A 20,727-nucleotide genomic window follows, 5' to 3' on the forward strand; every position below is an offset into this window, starting at 1 on the left:
TAAATGATGAGCTGATGGGTGCAGCACACCAACAAGGCACAAGTATACATATGTAACAAACCTGCACGTTATGCACATGTACCCTACAACTTACAGTATAATAATAATAAATAAATTTAAAAAAAAAAAAAAAGAAGAGGGATATCAGGCTGGATCGAGGCAGCTGCAGGGGTTTCTGATTGAGATGTGGTAACTATCAGGCTCAGATGAAAAAGAAAGGTTTGGTGTTTCTCCCTCTCTGCCTTGTATCATTTAAAGAAAGGATGTATTTGCAGGAGATGTTGTGGCATTTTTCCATGGGAACTGAGACATCAGTTCTTTTCTCCGTGTTCTCACAAACTATTCCAAACGAATTTAGTATTCTTGTTACATTTTTTCTGTTGCACAGTAAAACAGGTATGTCATTATTACTTTTTAAAATGCTTTCATAACAATGATTTCATCTGGGAACCCGTATTAGGTTTATGTGCCATATTTTGGCAAATACTTCAAGAGAACAGCAAACACTTTTATGTTAAACAATAAAATATACGCATTTTATATATTACCATGGATTTACATAAAAACATCAGATTACCACTAAAATCAACATACACAACACCAGTTCTGCATTCAACACTTTCACAAGCATTTACTTTCAGGAAACACAAAGACTGTGAACTTAGACCTTGAATCCCCATATCTGTTTCTTACTAGAGTCATTTATTGTAAATTTTATGAAAACTCTGACTCACCTTTTTAGTGGATTTAATAATGAGGTCAGAAATAATGAAACACAGCTCAGATAACTGGTTAACAGATATAAGACAATCTATAAATATGAGTTATTATTTCTGTTATTCTTAAAGAACTCAGTAAATGCAGCTATCGTCCTAACTATTCACAGCTTTGGTGTAGTCAATCCATTCAAAAACACACACCACAGATCAAAATCAGGTAGGCAGGCCAGGCATGGTGGCTGTCACCTGTAATCCCAGGACTTTTGGAGGATGAGGAGGGAGAATCACTTGAGTCCAAGAGTTCAAGATCAGCCTGGGCAACTTAGCAAGAATGTATCTCTGAAAAACTTATGTAAGCAAATTGGCAACTTTTAACTTGCTGTGTACAGAGGTTAATGTCAGTACAGAAACAGGAGCAGGTAGTTTTCAGAGTGACGGCATAATTAGAGGCATCTTTGTAGGGAAGAGAGGCACCTTACAAAGTTTAAAGGCATGGAAGCCTGGAGCTGCCCCTTCTGTCTTTCTTTTAAGTAATGTCCAAAATTTAAAAAAAAAAAAAGCATGCAATCTGGAAACAAACACACATGGGAAATCCTATCTCCAAGTGATTCACTCTTGCAGGGATTTCATAGAAAGAGGTTTTATATACCAAATCATTTCATGAAGCTAGTGTAACCTTGATACCAAAGTCCAACAAAAAGAATACAGATGGCACCCACTTATGATGCGGCTTCTTGGTTATACTCAGAAGAAAATGCTTTAATATTTGATGATTCAATATAGCTTGGACCCAATTTGTGTCTCCATCTGGTAGTGTTTAAGTCTTGCAGTCAGGCATCTGGGGTCTGAACTACTTTTCAAAGTAAGTCTGCATTTGAACTCTGCTTTCTGTTTTTAAAGGAGTAGTAATGTTCTCTCTTTGTATTATCAAAATTATAATATTATGGAAAACAGAAAGCACATAATTTTGCATCTTAATGGATAGCATATCACTTTCTGGCATTTTAAATTGATATGATTTTTGCAGAATCTTCCCCTGGACATCAGTACCATCTCCCCATTCATCCCCCGTCTTTGACTGAGGCAGATCCTTGAGATCAGCTTCCAGGTCAGGCACTAAAAAATACAAAGGGTATCAATTGAAGCAGGCAAACAAGAATGATAAACAAGGAAATTATCACATTGTTTTTCCTCAGTGTTAGGAAATAAAATCCTGTAGGCTACTGTGGTAATAAATGTGATGCAAAGATGTCCTGCCTTTGTTTTCCTCTATTATGAAATCTTATTTTAAATGACAATCTGAGGGTAAATCACACTACACCTCAATTTCCTATGCTTTACCATTGTGTATTGTAAACAGTATCAGGTATCTAGGAAATCTGAAGCCTGCTGCATGGATAGCATTTTAATCATAAATTAAATGTAACTTTCTGAAGGATTAGATCAATGTAGTGGCAGATTTATGACAAATCTTATAGTCCTGACATCCATCCCCTGTTCAAGTAACTTGAAAATTTGGGGGTAAAAATAAATGAAAGTTATGCTCAGGTCCAAAGGCCTATATATAACTTTCTATAAAAGAATCCCATTAAGAAAAAAGTACCAAATATAACAGCAAAATCTTCAGTGAGAGTATGGGAACCTGAGTGCAAAGAAATTAATGGGCATTGTTGACAGTCATATTCTGGAAACTTCTTAAGAGTGAATTGCTAAAATGGCCCAAATTCGGTCAGTATTTAGCTTGAAAATGCTATCCTTTGAGGAAATAATTTCTGTTTCATGACAATCTTATTATACTTTAAACTGTCTAATTGTAAAAATACTGAAGCAACTTTTAGAAGTCCCTTAAAAACCATACAAATATAGCCAATATAGTAATATACCTGTATGCCAGTATCCTGAATTATCCAGCTTTTCCCAAACATACCGTCAAAAATATTGATAGAAGGGAACATTGGCTGTTTCCTTTGATCAGTATTTCTTTGATTGAGCTCGTTTCTGGAGCTGCTATCCTGTTTCACTGAACTGTACCTTTTCCTGAGTCCATACTGAAATACCTTACAGTACAAGCACATTCGAGTATTAAGCATTTTAAGCAAAAGCAGTCATATTTTCTAATAACATTGACAGTAGGACAAATACAAACTTTGAAATGTAATTTGAATTCTTTGTCCATGAGTCAAGTGTTCTTGGTAAGCCTTAATCTCTAAGCCTCAGTTTTCTTATTTATAAAGTGGGGCTAACATCCCTATGCAAATGGGCTTTATTCAGGGTGTTACAAGGTAGGGTTACTTGGCACTCTACATGCTATTAAAGGATGCACACAACACTGTGGACACCATGGCTGAGACAATCATACAACAACATTCTAAAAACATCAAATTAAACTAGTGAAATAATGTACATTTTTATATATAAAATTAAATGGTTTCATATGATTTAGCAAGGACTGTATTTTCAAGCATGCAAAATAAACCTCAAAAAAAAAAAAAAAAAACCAGAAGATTCATTGTATCCAGGGACTTCATGAAGCTGCAAACTATACTCTTCACTTTTCCAGCCAACTTTCAGCAAGTGTTTGAGAACCTTTTCTAATGTTTTCTTTCTTCTGTTACTGTTTATGGCATAATGCATGATGCACATATAGGCCCCCTCCACACCCCCCCACCACCATAGACACATTCTTTCTTTCCCTTCACAGCACCTTGAATCTCAGCAGCACTCTGAATCTCAGCAGCATCCTGATCTTCTTCTCTCTCCTGACCATGTGTAGAATCTTGACTTTCAGTGGGTGGTTTCTCTTCTTGAGGCTCTTCATCACTGGGCTGCTGGGACAAGGGGTGTGTGTGTTTATGCAGATTAAAACGTTCTGTTATAAATATATGTCAATAATATAAACATACAGAATACATATTTTCATCACAAGTCTGAAGACTTTCTCCAACATTATTCCATATCCTTATTCTTCATAAAACTACTCTTCCCACAGAGAGGTCATACTCTAAGACAGTTACCTTCAAGGGCTTTGGAAGCTGTTTTAATTTATGCTGGGAGGAATGTGTGTAATCTCTTATGAATAAACATGGGGAGGAAATCAAGGGTGAAATCTGAGGAGCACAAGATCATCCATCCACACAGAACCAGAATGTAATCCTCTTGGACTTGCCTTTCCTTCATGAGATGCCATGATCATTTTTCAGCATGGGAGACCTTTATCAGCATATGTACACTAGTTCAACAAGACTATCACAACTAGAAATTTCTGCTAACAGAAAACATGGAATGTTAAGGCACTAATGAGCATAAGCCCAATCAGTTCAGGAAACTGTAAACTTCCTCTTGGTCTAGGCTTATATGTTGATCTTCCTTGCCAACTCATATTTCATTCTGCTAACAGAACACTGTGATTGGGAAAGTGCACTTGAGAGGATTGCTGTATTTGACCACGTCCATCGCCATATGTAAACTTGTAATTTTATTAAAATTTGGAAATACTTTGAAAGTAAGTCCCAGGGCAAGTTTAAGGGTGTGTGCCTTCTGAATCGAATGCTTGCAAAGCCACTTAAGGTGGTCAAGGTAGCAGTGTCTTAAGGCTCCTGACAAAAGACACAGGGTATTTCTGATGAGGTTTAGTTTCACAACTGGACTTTACATAGTGGAGACATATAGGAAAATACAGCTACAGAATTAAAATTGGAGTGAACACAGCTTTCATTACACATTCGTTAGCTAGGCCCATTTTCCCTCTAAAATCAAGTTTTGCTGAAATGCATAACCCAGCCCATTCGAACATCCATGGGGGAGTTGAAGTTGCCACACGGCACTGGGCACTCCTCACTGGACACCTATGTGGGTATTCTACAGACCTCAGGGCTTGGGTCACCAGCCCACAGCATTCTCACTTCCCAGGCCTGTTCCTTCCCGCCCACCCTGCCCCTTCCTCATTCCCCACCGAGGAGTCTGGAATCTGTCATCTATTGGGGTTTCCAGCTGCTTCCAAGACTCGGATACCTCCAACATTACCTTCAGCACTTGCCCCATGTTCACCTGAGCTACCTCCACTCTGTGGTCCACCTTACTCATGATGTCTAAGGCCTTCCCTGGCTGAGGCCAGGGACTAGGCTGCCTGAAGCTCAGGAAGTCTGCTGGCTCCTCCTCACACTCACTCACACTACACCTCCTGGGGGGACTGGCCTTCGCACCTACTGACTGTGTCTCAGTAAAGGAGATAGTCTAGACCACAGGACTGCCACTCTCTCACCCTCACAGCTCCGTGGCATTCACCACGTGGTCGAAGGGGCTGACTGGACCATGCCCAGAGAACATGCCCACTGAGGTACAAGGAGCATGCACAGTGAGATGGGTGCCTGCCTTGTAGGCTGTGGTACCCTGCCTCGCTGCATCCTCCACTTCCTCCAAGGTATCCACTAAGGACTCTGGAATCCATCCTTTTTGGGCAGTTAGTTCCATATGCTCTAAGCATTCAAATACCTCAAATAGTGTCCCCCTTCATAACTCACTCCGTGTTCACTAGGCCCTCCTCCCCTCTTGGCCCTCTTTCTTCCCTTATCCAGCACCCCCAAGGGGTGCACCACTGCCTGTTAGGAGGACAACAACCTCAAGACCCTTCCCCCTAGGAGGCTATAGACTGCGCCCAAGGGCTCCTCCTCACCCTCACTCACACTTAAACTTCTGGGACAACTGATCTGACAGCAAGGCACATGGGTAACAAGAGGGTACACACAGAGTCAGGCACATGCAGGGCCAGCCAGGGTTTTCCCGCTGTCCCCAGACCCACATCCACAGGCTGTTTCCAGTAGAAAGAAAATGACTTAAGATATCTTTTTTTTCATCTCTTGCCAAACCATTCTCAGGGGGCCCATGGAAACCTCTCCACATGAACCTTACGGTCCAGGAAGCTTCTTTCACAACATAGATCACGGAAAACCCTGACAGATATAATTTCCACAAGCATTTGAACAACAGGCACCCCCATCTCTTCTGCTCTCCCTTGTATGGCTACTGCTAGAATCTTGATAAACACCCGTCCCAGGATCCCTTGCAGAGGGTGGTGTGCCACAGCTTCCCAGGTGATGCTAATAATATGCACCTCTTAAAAGATTTGGGAAGTAGAAGTCATTTTCTTATTTTACCCCAAAATGGTCAAAGGTGTGAATGGTCAACATGGGAATGTTTGGGCAGGTGTGAATGGTGAATCTGCGAATGCTTGGGAGGTGTGAATGGTAAATGGAATGTTTGGGCAGGTGTGAGTGGTGAACATGTGAATGTTTAAGCAGGTGTGAAAGGTAAATGTGGGAATGTCTGGGAAGGTGTGAATGGTGAATGCCAGAATATTTGGGCAGGTGTGAATGGTGAATGTGTGAGTGTTTGCAGTGGCTTCCAGATTCTCCTACTAATCATCTGCCTCAGGACTTCAAGGGGCTGATACATTTGGCAGACGTTTCCTGCAGTTGCCTGAACAGGCATATTTCACTGTACTCCAAATCTAGTATGATTTCCACGATATCTGTGTATTTTATGAGACTTGATTATTCTTCTGTACTATTTTTTTACTGATGCTGAACATATATAATTGAATAACAAATGATTTCATGATAAGAAATTTCCAATACTGTAATACTCTCACAAAATGCCTCATTCAAATTGAGGAGGGGTTTTGGCATTTTGTGAGAGTATTATAGTATTGGAAACAGGATGAGAGTGAAAGTGAGAAGTAATTCTCTCTTGGTCATGAACTTAAGGCAAAATAATTCAGGTTTTGAAGTTTTCTCGTCACCGCTCAGTTGCTCAGATATAGACATAATCACATGGTTATTACACTAGTAGAAGAAGCTGGAGTGCTAGCTTATAAAATAGATACGATAACACCTCCACAAGGGCGCTAAAAGTATTTCTATTCATTTGTTAAGGCTGCCATCAAAAACTACCACCGAGTGGGTGGCTTAAACAACAGACATATATTTTCTCACAATTCTGGAGGCTACACGTCTGAGATCAAGGTGTCAGCAGAATTGGTTTCTTCTAAGGCCTCCCTCCTTGCCTTGTAGGCAGCCGTTTTCTCCTGGTGTCCGCCTTAGTCCTCCCTCTGTACGTGTGTGTCATTTCCTCTTTTTATAAGGACACCAGGCAAATTGCCTTAGGGTCAACTCTAATGACCCCATTTCACTTAATTACCTCTTTAAAGATCCCACCTATCTCAAATACAGTTACATTCTGTGGCACTAGGAGTTCAGACTTCGCCATATGAATTTTGAGCAGACACAACTCAGCCTATAACAGTATGACTGTTAGTTTTATATTAATACTGTTTATTTTTGAGACATAGTGATTCATTCAAAGGACAGAAGCAATCTGCTGGAAATTATCAGAGGTTCCCAAACCCAGTCTACCCGTGTCTGCCCTAGCATTCTCTGTTGCCCTTCTACATACAACGCTCTTAACTGAAGCCAGCCCCTCACCTCAGCTCAGGATCCATACCCCCCACCTTCCCAAGGACTTTGCTCCTGCAGTGATAACTCCCCTCTCCTGAACCATCAGTGGCTCCCTCGATATCGGATCATTCCCGAAGCTAAGGGGAAAGCTCACCTTCTTCTCCCATGTCCTTCTGTAGCTACTAACATGTTTATCTGCTGCCCTTCAAAGGAAAACTGCCACAACTTATACAACTGACTTCATTGGAGTCAATTTTCAAAATTATCTAGAAAGGAAAATGAACCAGAACAACCAAAACCATTCTGAAGTATAACTTTGGGGAACTCACACTACCTAATATCAAGAGTCACGTTAATTCTATAGTAATCCAGAGAATGTGGTACGGGCGGAAAAAAATCAACAGATCAGCAGGGAGTCGAGCAATGGACTCACAGACATGATAAACTGATTTTCAGAAAAGGCGCAAAGGCAACGGAGAAATTATCTTTTCGAGAAATTGTCTTGTTTTACTCCTACTACTTGGCCACCACATTCATTATTTTTATCCCCCTGGGTCCCTTCTCTGTGTTTCTCCTTTGCATTTCAGCTGCTTTTCTGTTGAAGGGTCTTCTGTAAAGATGTCCCACCTCCCGCCGCCACCAACAGTGTGACAGCCTCCACAGCAAGTACCACGTGTTGTTGGTTGGTCTTCTCATTTCCAGCATCCAAGATATTTCCTATAACATGGCAGTCATCAATGCATATCTATTGAATTAAATTATCAGTCTTTTGTAATGACCCTAACAGAAAAGCATCCCCTCTATTTAGGAGTCATTATTGGATATGGTATGTTTCTAGGCACCTTACATATGGTTTTGTGTCAGACACTATAGGGCAAAGGCTCTGCCATGGTGTCTTGGAGATCTTGCAGGTCACCACATAGGACATGTAGGCAAAGCCAGACTGCAGGCTAACCTGAGTGTTGGAAGAATATCTGGATTCCTTTTGTTGCAAGGAGATACAGGAAGTGTGGTAGGAGCTGCCACAGGTATTTTCTCACCAGCTCCCTATCTGGTTGGAGGTTGACACAAGACCATTCTTTATCCATTTCCCTAGTTTCCGTTAAATACGGGCCTTTCCTCATCTTAGGGTACAACTGTGGAGTATAAAATTGCTCACTGCCTTGGGGTACAGCTGTGGGCTCCTCACAGGCAGAGAGACCCATCTGTGCTGTCATTGTATACCTCCGATTCAGTGTCATACTGTGGGACTAGGGACACAGTGCTGACACAATGCTGACCTTGCTTTTACTTTGTCTGCAATCAATCAACCATTTGGATCCATTTAGGCTCATTTTCTTATTGGCCAAATCTACGGATGTGTGACAAGCCAAACTAACAACTGCAGTGGTGATCCTTGCGACCCTGTTAGCTACCCCAGGGCTGCTTAGGGACTGCTTGAACACTTGACACGCTATTGTGTTGTGTGGTATTGGCTGATCAGAAGGACTTATTCTTCATGGCATCACACACAGCAAAGCACAGTGTTCGGCACATTCTATTGACTTAGGGTTGGCCTTGTCAGACTGCGTTTATTTACAAACCAACTTTAGAATTGATGCCATGTCTGACACCAGCTGCCCCGGTTTTTAATTAACATATTTATTTAAATTAAGTAAGTCTCAGAAGTCAAATTCATTTAAAAAGGTAACTTGATACCTCTACTTGAAATTTAAGAACAGTTATTACTAAACATGTGATTGTAAAGGCAAAGGGAATGAAAAAAAATGAAATTTTAAAATAAGAAAAGAACTATAACAAACCAAATTTATCTACAATAATAAATACATATGGCCTAATCCATATGTTATTTCATTTATTCTTCATAACAAGTATTTAGTGTAAATATTCTAATTTCTACTTTAGAAATGGGGACACCGCCCCACAGATTATAATATCTTGCCCACCCTCTCATGGCCAGTGTGTAAGAAGCAGGATGGAATCCCATGGGTATTTCATGCCATAGCCTGTAAGGAGACAGTGTAGGTGGGACCCAAGTCATTTTGCTTCAGCAAGTTGCCCTGGTTGCTTTTTCCTTTCTTCTGCAGAGGCCCTAATTCTTTCATCCAGCTCTATAGCCTAGGGACTTCTCACATATTTTGTGGCAAGTGGAACACTCTTAGAAAAGATGCAGATGAGGGGACACATAGGGTGAGGTATGTAGGAAGGGGCAGGGAGTTTCCATGGCCTCTATGGGCATGCTACCCTCCATGTGTTCAGCTAGCCAGAAGCTCTCTGAACCGTGTCCTTTTGGGTTTCATGGAGGTTTTCATTATGTAGGCATGACTGATTAAACTGTTGGCTTGCCATTGGTGAACAACTTAACCTTCAGCCCCAACCTTCCCTGAAGTTTGGGCATAGGGCTGAAAGTCCCAACCCTCTAATTCCCCATCCTAGAGCTCCTAAAGGCTGCCAGTCATCAGCCAACTCACTAGCATACAAAAAGACATCACTTTGTAGGAGTTGTATGCCAGTAAGCACAGTCGAGGACCAAATATATATTTCACCATACCTCGCTTGTGTATCAGCTAACTCAGAATACAAAATATCAAAAATGATACTTTTTTTTGAAACAGAGTCTTGCTCTGTCATGGAGGTTGGAGTTGCAGTGGCATGAACATGACTACCAGCATCCTCGACCACCTGGGCTCAAAGGATCCTCCGACCTATGCCTCCAGAGTAGCTGGAACTATAGTTTCATTCATTCATTCATTCATTCATTCATTCATTCTAGTAGAAAGGGATTCCTATGTTCCCCGGACTGATGTCACTTTCCTGAGCTCTAGCAATCCTCCTACCTCAGCATCCCAATGTACTGGGATTACAGGTGTTAGTCATTGCACCTGGCCACAATTTTCAATAGTATCAAAATACCCAGGAATGAAATTAACATGGTGGCTCATGCCTGTAATCCCAGCACTTTGGGAGGTCAAGACAGGCAGATCACGAGGTCAGGAGATTGAGACCATCCTGGCCAACATGATGAAACCCCGTCTCTACTAAAAATGCAAAAATTAGCCATGTGTGGTGGCATGCGCCTGTAGTCCCAGCTACTCAGGAGGCTGAGGCAGGAGAATTGCTTGAACCCAGGAGGCGGAGGTTGCAGTGAGCCAAGATCATGCCACTGCACTCCAGTGTGGTGACAGAGCAAAATTCCATCTAAGAAAGAAAAAGAAAGAAAGAAAGAAAGAAAGAAAGAAAGAAAGAAAGAAAGAAAGAAAGAAGGAAGGAAGGAAGGAAGGAAGGAAGGAAGGAAGGAAGGAAGGAAGGAAGGAAGGAAGGAAGGAAGGAAGGAAGGAAGGAAGGAAGGAAGGAAGGAAGGAAGGAAGGAAGGAAGGAAGGAAGGAAGGAAGGAAGGAAGGAAGGAAGGAAGGAAGGAAGGAAGGAAGGAAGGAAGGAAGGAAGGAAGGAAGGAAGGAAGGAAGGAAGGAAGGAAGGAAGGAAGGAAGGAAGGAAGGAAGGAAGGAAGGAGGAAAGAAAGAAAGGAAGGAAGGAAGGAAGGAAGGAAGGGAGAGAAATTAACAGAAGATGTACAAGACTTCTTTGGAGAAAAGCTTAAAACTTTAATAAGATATTTTAAAGTAAAATATCTAATATAAAACCAGTTTGTGTTGTTTCAGCTTATCTTCCTTTAAACCTGTGATTTCCCTTCACATGTATAGAAACATAACAGGTGGAACATTACTAGCAGAACTGTATTTAGATCACATTAAGATATGCAAATGACACCAAAGTTTTTGTTTCTTACGGTGGACTAAGACCATTAGCCCAAGAGTCACCCTCTGGCTTACATTCAGTTAGACCTCTGTGGAGACTTTGGAGATAAACTTCCAAACATATACATCATTAATATTTTTTAAACACACTCTGCTTTTTTTTTTATTCATTAAATGTTTTGGTTTATATTTTTATTTTTATTATTATACTTTAAGTTCTAGGGTACCTGTGCACAATGTGCAGTTTTGTTACATATGTATACATGTGCCATGTTTGTGTGCTGTACCCATTAACTCGTCATTTACATTAGATATATCTCCTAATGCTATCCCTCCCCCCATCCCCTCCCCACAATAGGACCTGGTGTGTGATGTTCCCCTTCCCGTGTCCAAGTGATCTCATTGTTCAATTCCCACCTATGAGTGAGAACATGCGGTGTTTGGTTTACTGTTCTTGTGATAGTTTGCTGAGAATGATGGTTTCCAGCTGCATCCATGTCCCTACAAAGGACACAAACTCATCCTTTTTTTATGGCTGCACAGTATTCCATGGTGTATATGTGCCACATTTTCTTAATCCATTATTGTCACTGATGGACATTTGGGTTGATTCCAAATCTTTGCTATTGTGAATAGTGCCCCAGTGAACATATGTGTGCATGTGTCTTTATAGCAGCATGACTTATAATCCTTTGGGTATATCCCCAGTAATGGGATGGCTGGGTCATACGGTACATCTAGTTCTAGATCCTTGAGGAATCGCCACACTGTCTTCCACAATGGTTGAACTAGTTTACAGTCCCACCAACAGTGTAAATGTGTTCCTATTTCTCCACATCCTCTCCAGCACTTGTTGTTTCCTGACTTTTTAATGCTCGCCATTCTAACTGGTGTGAGATGGTATCTCATTGTGGTTTTGATTTGCATTTCTCTGATGGTGAGTGATGATCAGCATTTTTTCATGTATCTGTTGGCTGTATGAATGTCTTCTTTTGAGAAGTGTCTGTTTATATCCTTTGCCCACTTTTTCATGGGATTGTTTGCTTTTTTCTTGTAAACTTGATTGAGTTCTTTATAGGTTCTGGATATTAGCCCTTTGTCAGATGAGTAGATTGCAAAAATTTTCTCCCATTCTGTAGGTTGCCTGTTCACTCTGATGGTAGTTTCTTTTGCTATGCAGAAGCTCTTTAGTTTAATTAGATCCCATTTGTCAATTTTGGCTTTTGTTGCCATTGCTTTTGGTGTTTTAGACATGAAGTCCTTGCCCATGCCTATGTCCTGAATGGTATTACCCAGGTTTTCTTCCAGAGTTTTTATGGTTTTAGGTCTAACATTTAAGTCTCTAATCCATCTTGAATTAATTTTCATTTAAGGAGTAAGGAAAGGATCCAGTTTCAGCTTTCTACTTATGGCTAGCCAATTTTCCCAGTACCATTTATTAAACAGGGAATCCTTTCCCCATTTCTTGTTTTTCTCAGGTTTGTCAAAGATGAGATGGTTGTAGATGTGTGGTATTATTTCTGAGGACTCTGTTCTGTTCCATTGGTCTATATCTCTGTTTTGGTACCAGTACCATGCTGTTTTGGTTACTGTAGACTTGTAGTATAGTTTGAAGTCAGGTAGTGTGATGCCTCCAGCTTTGTTCTTTTGGCTTAGGATTGTCTTGGCAATGTGGGCTCTTTTTTGATTCCATATGAACTTTAAAGCAGTTTTTTCCAATTCTGTGAAGAAAGTCATTGGTAGCTTAATGGGGATGGCATTGAATCTATAAATTTCCTTGGGCAGTATGGCCATTTTCACGATATTGATTCTTCCTATCCATGAGCATGGTATGTTCTTCCATTTGTTTGACACACACTCTGCTTTCTAGTGCTACAAGAAAACCAAAAGACAGTCCAAGGTCAGAACACATTAAATCAAGTGGACCTCTTAAAAAGGGATTTAATGTAGAAAGCAAAAACTGTGCATAATTTTACTAAAAATATAACCAACACACGCAAAAAAACTAAGAAACAAAGGAATTTATAAAAAATGTATAATTTAATATTTTGACTTGAAACTATGGTCTGGATGTCTAATAGGCTCCTGGAAATAGTATGAAAACTATCTTTTAAGAAAAGAGTTAATGTCACATTAAGAGCTGCATATGAGTGGTGAATAGAAAGGACAGTATCTCATTTGTTTTTTTCGATATTGTGCAAAAGTGCAAAAATGTTACTTTGGGTTAGTTTACCCTTCTGTAGATATTAAGGTGTGGCAAACATCTGTCCCCAGTTTTCACCTATAGTCCTGATGTTAATACAAATATCTCTTTTTACACTTGAAAAATTCCCCTTTGTATAATTAATTATATGATCACATTAGTTTTAATCTATCATTATCATTATTGATATCAAAATATGAAAGAGGTATATATCATGAACAGTATGGCACAAAAAAAGAAATGAAGAGGGAAATGGAGACATAGAGGAAGACATCTAGAATAACTAAATATTTGTGTTTAAAAGTAAATGTTATCAAGGGACAACTGGCAAATTTCACAAGTTCATGCACAGTCTTTGGGATGAATAGATATTCAGGTACTACTGGGATATATTTAATAATGTATGCATTCCTAGCTTGTCAACCATTTCACCTACATTCTGAAAATATTAGAGTTTAAGAATGTATTCACTTTCAGCTGGGTGTGGTGGCTCACATCTGTAATCCCAGCGCTTTGGGAGGCCAAGGCAAGTGGATCACCTGAGGTCAGGAGTTAAAGAACAGCTTGTCCAACATGGCGAAACCCCGTCTCTACTAAAAATACAAAAAATAGCCAGGCATGGTGGTGCGTGCCTGTACTCCCAGCTACTCAGAAGGCTGAGGCAAGAGAATCACTTGAACCCAGGAAGCGGAGGTTGCAGTCAGCCAAGATCACGCCACCGCACTCCGGCCTGGGTGAGAGAGCGAGACTCTATCTCAAAAGCAAAACAAAACAAAAGAATGTATTTACTTTCAGTTATACTATATATTCAATATCTATGTCTTCTTCGTATTCTGTATTGTGCTTTTCCCATTTTCTTCAAGACTGAATGGGAAACAAATAGGTAGTCTATTCATAGCTATTTTTAAAATAAACAATGTGTTAAATGTATTAATTTTGGATTAGTTTTCCTAATCCAAACTCCAGGTTCGTACTTGTCTGTTATTAAGTACCTCTTTCCTTTTCCATTAGATTTATTCTGTTGCTCTTTTATTATTATGTTGCTTATTATTTTATCATGTAATTTGCTATCTATTCGAATAAGATGTGCAGTTAAGGCTATGATCTTCCTAAGAATACAACTGAGGCTTGTTCAATAGGTTCCTGAAAACTGTCTTTTAATGTAAATAGTTTAATGGAATTGTTCTGCAGGGCAGAGTAAAACATTTAGGTAATTTCTTCCCTAAACATGGAGTTCTCCCTTTAAATTCAGAAGCTCTTCTAATTAACAGTCAGCAATTTATAAAAAATATGTGTAAAAGATACTTATGTTGACTACTCAGGAATTAGTACATTATAGTCTTTGAACTTTAAGTCCTATCATCTGATGTCTCAAGGCAGAAACCTGTAATATGTAACCTATGATATGGTTAGAGGTGATTAAATCATATGTGTCTTTATTACACACAGTAGCTCATGAAGACTGACAGGAGAGCAAAAAGCATGCTTAGCACAGGCATCTTACACCCACCTTGAACATCACTGACCTACATGCATTCTCCCTACTTCATCGGCCACAGAAAGTAGACTGTCTCTTTCCATTTTATTTTATTTTATTTTATTTTATTTTATTTTATTTTATTTTTTTTTTTTTTTTGAGAGGGAGTCTCGCTCTGTCACCCAGGCTGGAGTGCAGTGGCCGGATCTCAGCTCACTGCAAGCTCCGCCTCCCGGGTTCACGCCATTCTCCTGGCTCAGCCTCCCGAGTAGCTGGGACTATAGGCGCCCGCCACCTCGCCCGGCTAGTTTTTTGTATTTTTTAGTAGAGACGGGGTTTCTCCGTGTTAGCCAGGATAGTCTCGATCTCCTGACCTCGTGATCCGCCCGTCTCGGCCTCCCAAAGTGCTGGGATTACAGGCGTGAGCCACCGCGCCCGGCCTCCATTTTATTATTCAGTCATTCAAGGCTTCACGGTGGGAAGGCTTTAAAATGCAATTATTATTTAAGAGCCAGATAATTCAGAATTTGACAAAATTCAAGAACACTCATTCAGGTCTCCATACTGAAAAACAAACATCAAGCAGGGTGCCTGCTCATTTTCTTAGGAGCAATGAAATCTCAGCTCAGATACTGTAATTGGACTGAAGCCGATTGTTAGGAAAAACAAATCATGGAAATCGGAATATCTTTCTATTCTCTCCAACAGAACCAGAGCATGCAGAAATCAGCATTGAAACAGATTTTAATACATTTGATCTGCATTCGCCATTTTCAATAACAGCAAAGATGAGTGTAGAATTTATGGCATTTGTCCGGATTCTCACAAATTGTCATAGAGCTGCCACTAGAATCTCCTTCAAGGCTCAGCATATTTCACAAAGTGTGGTATTACAAATGCATTATGTATTTGTTAAAAGCAGAAATTAGAAAAGAATCTGAAAATTGTTAGCCATTGGTTATACTCAGAAGTAAGAAAATGCTGTCATATTTGATGATTCAATATGACTTTGACCCAATTTGTGTCTGTATCTGAGAGCGTTTAAATCTTGCAGTCAGGCATTTGGGATCTGAAATACCTTTCAAAGAAAGTGTGTATTTGAACACTGTTATTAAAGTGGAAGTAATGTCATCTCTCTCTGATCAAAAGTATAACATGTAAAAAATAGAAATCACATAACTTTGTGTCTTAATGAATAACGCACTTGCTTCTGGCATTTCAAAGTGCTCTGCTTTTGGTAGAATCTTCCCCTTGACATCAGTACCATCTTCACATTCATCCCCAGTCTTTGACTGACACAGCTCCTGGAGATCAGCTTCCAGGTCAGGCACTAAAAAATACAAAGGTTATGAACTTGAGTAGAAAAACATGAAGTATAAATAAGGAAATAATAATATTCTATTCCACAGAGTTATGACATAAAAGCCTGTAGGTTAGTGTGATAATAAATGTGATGCAAAGATGTCACACCTTTGTTTTCCTGTATTATGAATTCCTATTTTATTTTTTTTTTAATACAGGATTTCACTCTGTCATCCAGGCTAGAGTACAGGGGCGCAGTCTCAGGCGACTGCAGCCCTGACCTCCTGAGCTCAAGCGATCCCCCTGTCTCAGCCTTGTGAGTTGCTGAGACTACAGGCACATGCCACCACTAAGGCTAATTTTTGTATTTTTTTGGCAGAGAAAATTTTTTGGTGTTTCCCCATGTTGCCCAGGCTAGTTCCTAACTCTCAGGCTCAAGGGACCCACCAGCCTTGGCCTTCCAAAGTGCTGGGATTGCAGGTGTAAGCCAATGTACCTGGCCTGAAATCTAATTTAAAATGACAATCTAAGGATAAATCACACTATACCTTCATTTCCTATACTTTGCAAGTGTGCATTATAAACAGCGAGTATCAACTGTGTAAGATACCTGAAGTTTGCTGCATGAATATCATTTTAATAATAACTCAAAGGTAATTTTCTGAAAGACTAGGTCAATGTATTCCTGGGCTTATGACAAAAACTTTCAATTGTGATAACCATATCTTGTTGAGGAAATTTGAAAATTATTTGGCTAAAATTAATTAAAATTATGCTTAGGTCCAAAGGCCCTACATGTAGCTTTTCATAAATAAATCCCATTGAGAATATAGTATCAAAAATAAGAGGAAAATCACAGTCTTCCAATGAAAGTTCAGGAAATTGAGTGACAGAAAGTAATGAGTATTGTTGACAGTCATATTCTGGAAACCTCTTAACCGTGAATTGCTAAAATAATCCATGGCCCAAATTTTGTCAACTTTAGCTTGAAAATGCTATCTGCTGAGGACACAATTTCTGTTTCATGATAATTTTATCATACTTTGAGTTTTCTAATTATAAAAGTATTTAGGCAACTTTTAAAAGTTCCTTAAAAAACATACTAATATACCTACCTGTATGCCAGTGTCCTGAATTATCCAACATATCCTTTTACCAAACATACTTTCAAAAATATTGATCAAAGGGAACAGTGGCTGTCATTTATTGAGCCCTTTTCCGGAGTTGCTATCCTGCTTCACTGAATTGTGTTTTCTCCTGAGCCAATACCGAAGTACCTTACAGTACAGACACATTCGAGTATTAGGCATTTTAAGAAAAATAATTCACGTTTTGTAACAACGTAGATGGTAGGAAGAACACAGACCTTGGAATGTAACACGAATTCTGTCTCCATGACTCAAGCTTCCTGGTAAGCCTCAATCTCTGAGTGACCATTTCCTTTTTATAAAATGGGGCTAATATCCCTATGCAAATGGGCTTTATTCAGGGTGTTATAAGGTAGGGTGACTTGGCACTCTATATGCTATAAAAGGGTGCTTACAGCATTGTGGACACCATGGCTGAGCCAATCATGCAGCAACATTCTAAGAAGATCAAATTAATCAAGTGAAATAATGTATATTTTTATACATCAAATTAAACAGTTTCATCTGATTTAGCAAGGGATGTATTTTCAAGCATACACAATAAATCTTGAAAAAAATAGAAAATGTATTATATCCAGGGACTGCATGAAGTTGTAAACTATACTCTTCACTTTTCCAGCATACTTTGAGCAAATGTTTGAGATCCTTCCCTAACGTTTTCTTTCCTATTACTGGTCATGGCATAAGGCATGATGCACACATAGTCCTCCTTCCCCCCATAGACATTATTTCTTTCCTTTCCCAGCACCTTGAATCTCAGCTGCAACCTGATCATCTTCTCTCTTCTGATCAGCTGTAGGATCCCAACTTTCAGTGGGTGGCTTCTCTTCTTTAGGCTCTTCATCACTGGGTTCCTGGGACAAAGGGGAGGCGGTGTGTGTGCAGATAAAAAGTTTTGTTATTAATACATGTCCATAAAACAAATATACAGAATACACAGGTATTTCTAACCATAAGTAAGTCTAAAGACACTTCTCCAATACTATTCCATATACTTATTCTTCACAAAGTTACTCTTCCCAAAGAGAGGTTACTCTAAGACAGTTACCCTCAAAGGCTTTGGAAGCCATTTTAATCTATGTTGGGATGGATGTGTGCAATCTGTTATCACTAAGCATGAGGAGGAAGTCATGGTGGGGAACACAAGATTATCCATGCAGGCAAAACCAGATTGTAATACTCTTGGATTAGTCTTTCCTTCATGAGATGCCATGATCATTTTTATCAACATGGAAGATCTTTATCAGTGTATCTATACTAGTTCAACAACACTATCACAAAATAAATTTCTGCTAATAAAAAACATCAAAATAATAAAGCACTCACAAGCATAGCCACAATCAGCTCAGGAGGCTGTAAACTTCTTCTTGGCCTAGGCCTATATGTTGATCTTCCTTGCCAACTCATATTTCACTCTGCAAACAGAATACTGTGATTGGGAAAGTGTGTTTGAGAGGATAGCTATATTTGACCACTTTCATGGCCAAATGTTAAATTTCAGTTTTTAAAAAAGTTTGGAAATAATTTGAAAGTAAGTCCCAGGGCAACTAGAAGTGTGTACATCTTCTGAATCGAATGCTTGTAAAACCACTTAAGTTGGGCAATCTAGCAAAGCAATGTTTTAATGCTCGTGGCAAAAGATACAGGATATTTCCGATGAGATTTGGTTTCACAGCTGGATTCTCCATAGTGGAGACATTTAAGTTTATACAGCTAGAGAATTAAAACTGCAGTGACCACGGCTTTCGTCACACACCCATTTGTTTGGACAATTTCCCTCCCTAAAATCAAAGTTTTGTTGGAAAGCACAGTCCCGCCCATTCGAACCTCCAGGGTGGAGTTGAGAAGTTGCAACACATCGCTGGACGCTCCTCACTGGACACTTCTACTGGGAGCTCTACAGACCTCAGGGTCACGGTCATCAACTCATAGCATTCCCACTTCCCAGGCCCCTTTCTTACCGCCCACACAGCCCATTCCTGGGTCCCCACCAAGAAGTCTGGAATCTGTTCCGTTGGAAGTTCCAGGCACTTCCGGAACTCAGATACCTCCAACAGCACCCCCAGTATTCACCCCATCTTCATCTGGCTCCCCTTCACTCGGCGGCCCACTTTTCTTATGACGTAGAGGCTCTTCACCTCTGAGACCACAGACCATGCCGCCTGACCCTCTGGAAGCCCGCTCACTCCTCCTCACATTCACTCACATTTCAATTCCTGGGAGGACTGGCCTGCGGACCTACAGGCTGCGTCTCAGTAGGAGAGAAAGAGTCCAGACAGCTGGAACGCGACCCTCACACTCTCACAGTTCCCCAGCGGTCACCACGTGGGCAAAGGGGTCGAAGGAAAGATGCCAAGTGAACATGTGCACTGAGGCAGGTGTCCAAGGAGCATGCACACTGAAGTCGGTGCCTGCCTTGTGGGTTGCAGTGCCCCGCCTTGCCCCACCCCATCCCGCGTCACGCAGTCCTCCCTCCCTTCCCTGGTTCCCACTGAGGACTTTGGAATGCATAGTCTGTAAGCAGTTTCATATGCCTCGGGGACTCAAATACCACAGATAGTTTCCCCCTTCAAAACTCACTGCTTGTTTACCTGACCCTCCTCCCCTCTATGGTCCTTCTTCCTCCCTTATTCAGCATCCCCACCACGGCAAGGCCATGGCTGCATCGCTGCGTGTTAGAAGGACGGGGACCTCAAAGCCTTTCCACCTAGGAGGCCACGGACCGTGCCCGCAGGCTCCTCCTCACACTCACACTCAAACTTCTAGGACTACTGACCTGCAGACCTACTGGCTGACTCCCAGTCAGCAAGACAGAAGGAAGTCACGATGTCTCCTTGCACAGCTCTGCAGGGACAGAAGGCAGACAGTAAGGCACATGGGCAACAAGGGACTTGGGCAGCAAGGGGCGTTCACACTGAGTCAGGCACATGCAAGGCCAGCGAGGGTTTTCCCACTGTCCCCAGATAAGAATCCCCAGTATGTTTGTAGTAGAAAGAAAGGGACTTAAGAGATTTTTTTTTCTCTCTCTCTTGCCCTACCATTCTCATGCATCCAGAAACTTTGGGAACAGAGAGTCCCATGTCACCCTTAGTAGTTGATATGTCTCAGAAAGACCTTTTCTGACTGAAATAAAGTATTTTAATGCCTATATTTATACATGCTTTTTTTTTTCAGACAGGGTGTTACTTTGTCACCCTGGCTGGTGGGCAATGGCATGACTTTACCTCACTGCAGCCTGGATCTCCTGGGCATAAGCAATACTCAAGACGCAGCCTCCCAAGTAGTTGGGACTACAGGTGTGTGCCACCATGCCCAGCTATTTTATTTATTTATTTACTTAGAGACAGAATCTGACTATGTTGTCCAGGCTGGTCTCAATTTCTGGGCTCAAGTGATCCTCCCACCTTGGCCAATTTTTATTCATGTTTTGATTAATCACTTCCTTCTCTGGTCTGAGGTTTTTTGCATGCTACCAATGAATTGAACCACTTCTGTGGACTAAATAAATTCACACCTCTTCCTTTTTTAGGTTGTACTATTGCACATTTTTTTTTTTTTTAAGTATATCTTTTTCTTGCTTGACGTTTTGTAAGATGAGAATTACAAGGTTAATATAATTATAAACTTTGAAACTTTCATTTTCACATGTATTTCTTTTTTTTTTTTTTTTT

General features: G+C 40.5%; 2 protein-coding genes across 3 annotated transcripts; both read right to left on the reverse strand.

Annotated features, from left to right (window-relative positions):
- Positions 1-439: 439 nt before the first annotated feature.
- On the reverse strand, positions 440-4,098 carry LOC112616290 (X antigen family member 3-like). Its single transcript, XM_025373287.1, has 4 exons — positions 3,997-4,098; positions 3,442-3,547; positions 1,713-1,835; positions 440-486 (listed from the first exon to the last, which is right to left on the reverse strand). Exons 1-4 carry the CDS (start codon positions 4,096-4,098, stop codon positions 440-442), a joined length of 378 nt encoding a protein of 125 aa, XP_025229072.1.
- Positions 4,099-12,866: 8,768 nt separating this feature from the next.
- On the reverse strand, positions 12,867-19,467 carry LOC112615980 (X antigen family member 2-like). 2 transcript variants are annotated; one of them, XM_025372933.1, is made up of 5 exons: positions 19,263-19,467; positions 18,383-18,471; positions 17,805-17,910; positions 15,811-15,936; positions 12,867-13,722 (listed from the first exon to the last, which is right to left on the reverse strand). In XM_025372933.1, the coding sequence occupies exons 2-5, from the start codon at positions 18,461-18,463 to the stop codon at positions 13,682-13,684; spliced, it is 354 nt and encodes a 117-aa protein (XP_025228718.1). In that variant the 5' UTR covers positions 18,464-18,471; positions 19,263-19,467; the 3' UTR covers positions 12,867-13,681. The 2 variants fall into 2 exon arrangements, with proteins under 2 accessions (XP_025228718.1, XP_025228717.1); XM_025372932.1 differs by lacking the exon at positions 12,867-13,722 and having other exon boundaries at positions 15,339-15,936.
- Positions 19,468-20,727: the final 1,260 nt, after the last annotated feature.

The sequence above is a fragment of the Theropithecus gelada genome, chromosome X, assembly GCF_003255815.1.
Source record: "Theropithecus gelada isolate Dixy chromosome X, Tgel_1.0, whole genome shotgun sequence".
NCBI classification, from domain to species: domain Eukaryota; kingdom Metazoa; phylum Chordata; class Mammalia; order Primates; family Cercopithecidae; genus Theropithecus; species Theropithecus gelada.

Coding starts and splice junctions, on each gene's coding strand:
- LOC112616290 (XM_025373287.1), bottom strand. CDS start 4,098: ATGAGTTGGCAAGGAAGATCAACATATAAGCCTAGACCAAGAGGAAGT. Junction 3,548..3,996: donor TTAGTGCCTTAACATTCCAT/GTTTTCTGTTAG, acceptor CCCTTGTCCCAG/CAGCCCAGTGATGAAGAGCC. Junction 487..1,712: donor TCAATTTAAAATGCCAGAAA/GTGATATGCTAT, acceptor GTTCTCTTGAAG/TATTTGCCAAAATATGGCAC.
- LOC112615980 (XM_025372932.1), bottom strand. CDS start 18,463: ATGAGTTGGCAAGGAAGATCAACATATAGGCCTAGGCCAAGAAGAAGT. Junction 17,911..18,382: donor AGCTGATTGTGGCTATGCTT/GTGAGTGCTTTA, acceptor CCTTTGTCCCAG/GAACCCAGTGATGAAGAGCC. Junction 15,937..17,804: donor GGTTGCAGCTGAGATTCAAG/GTGCTGGGAAAG, acceptor TGTATTTTTTAG/TGCCTGACCTGGAAGCTGAT.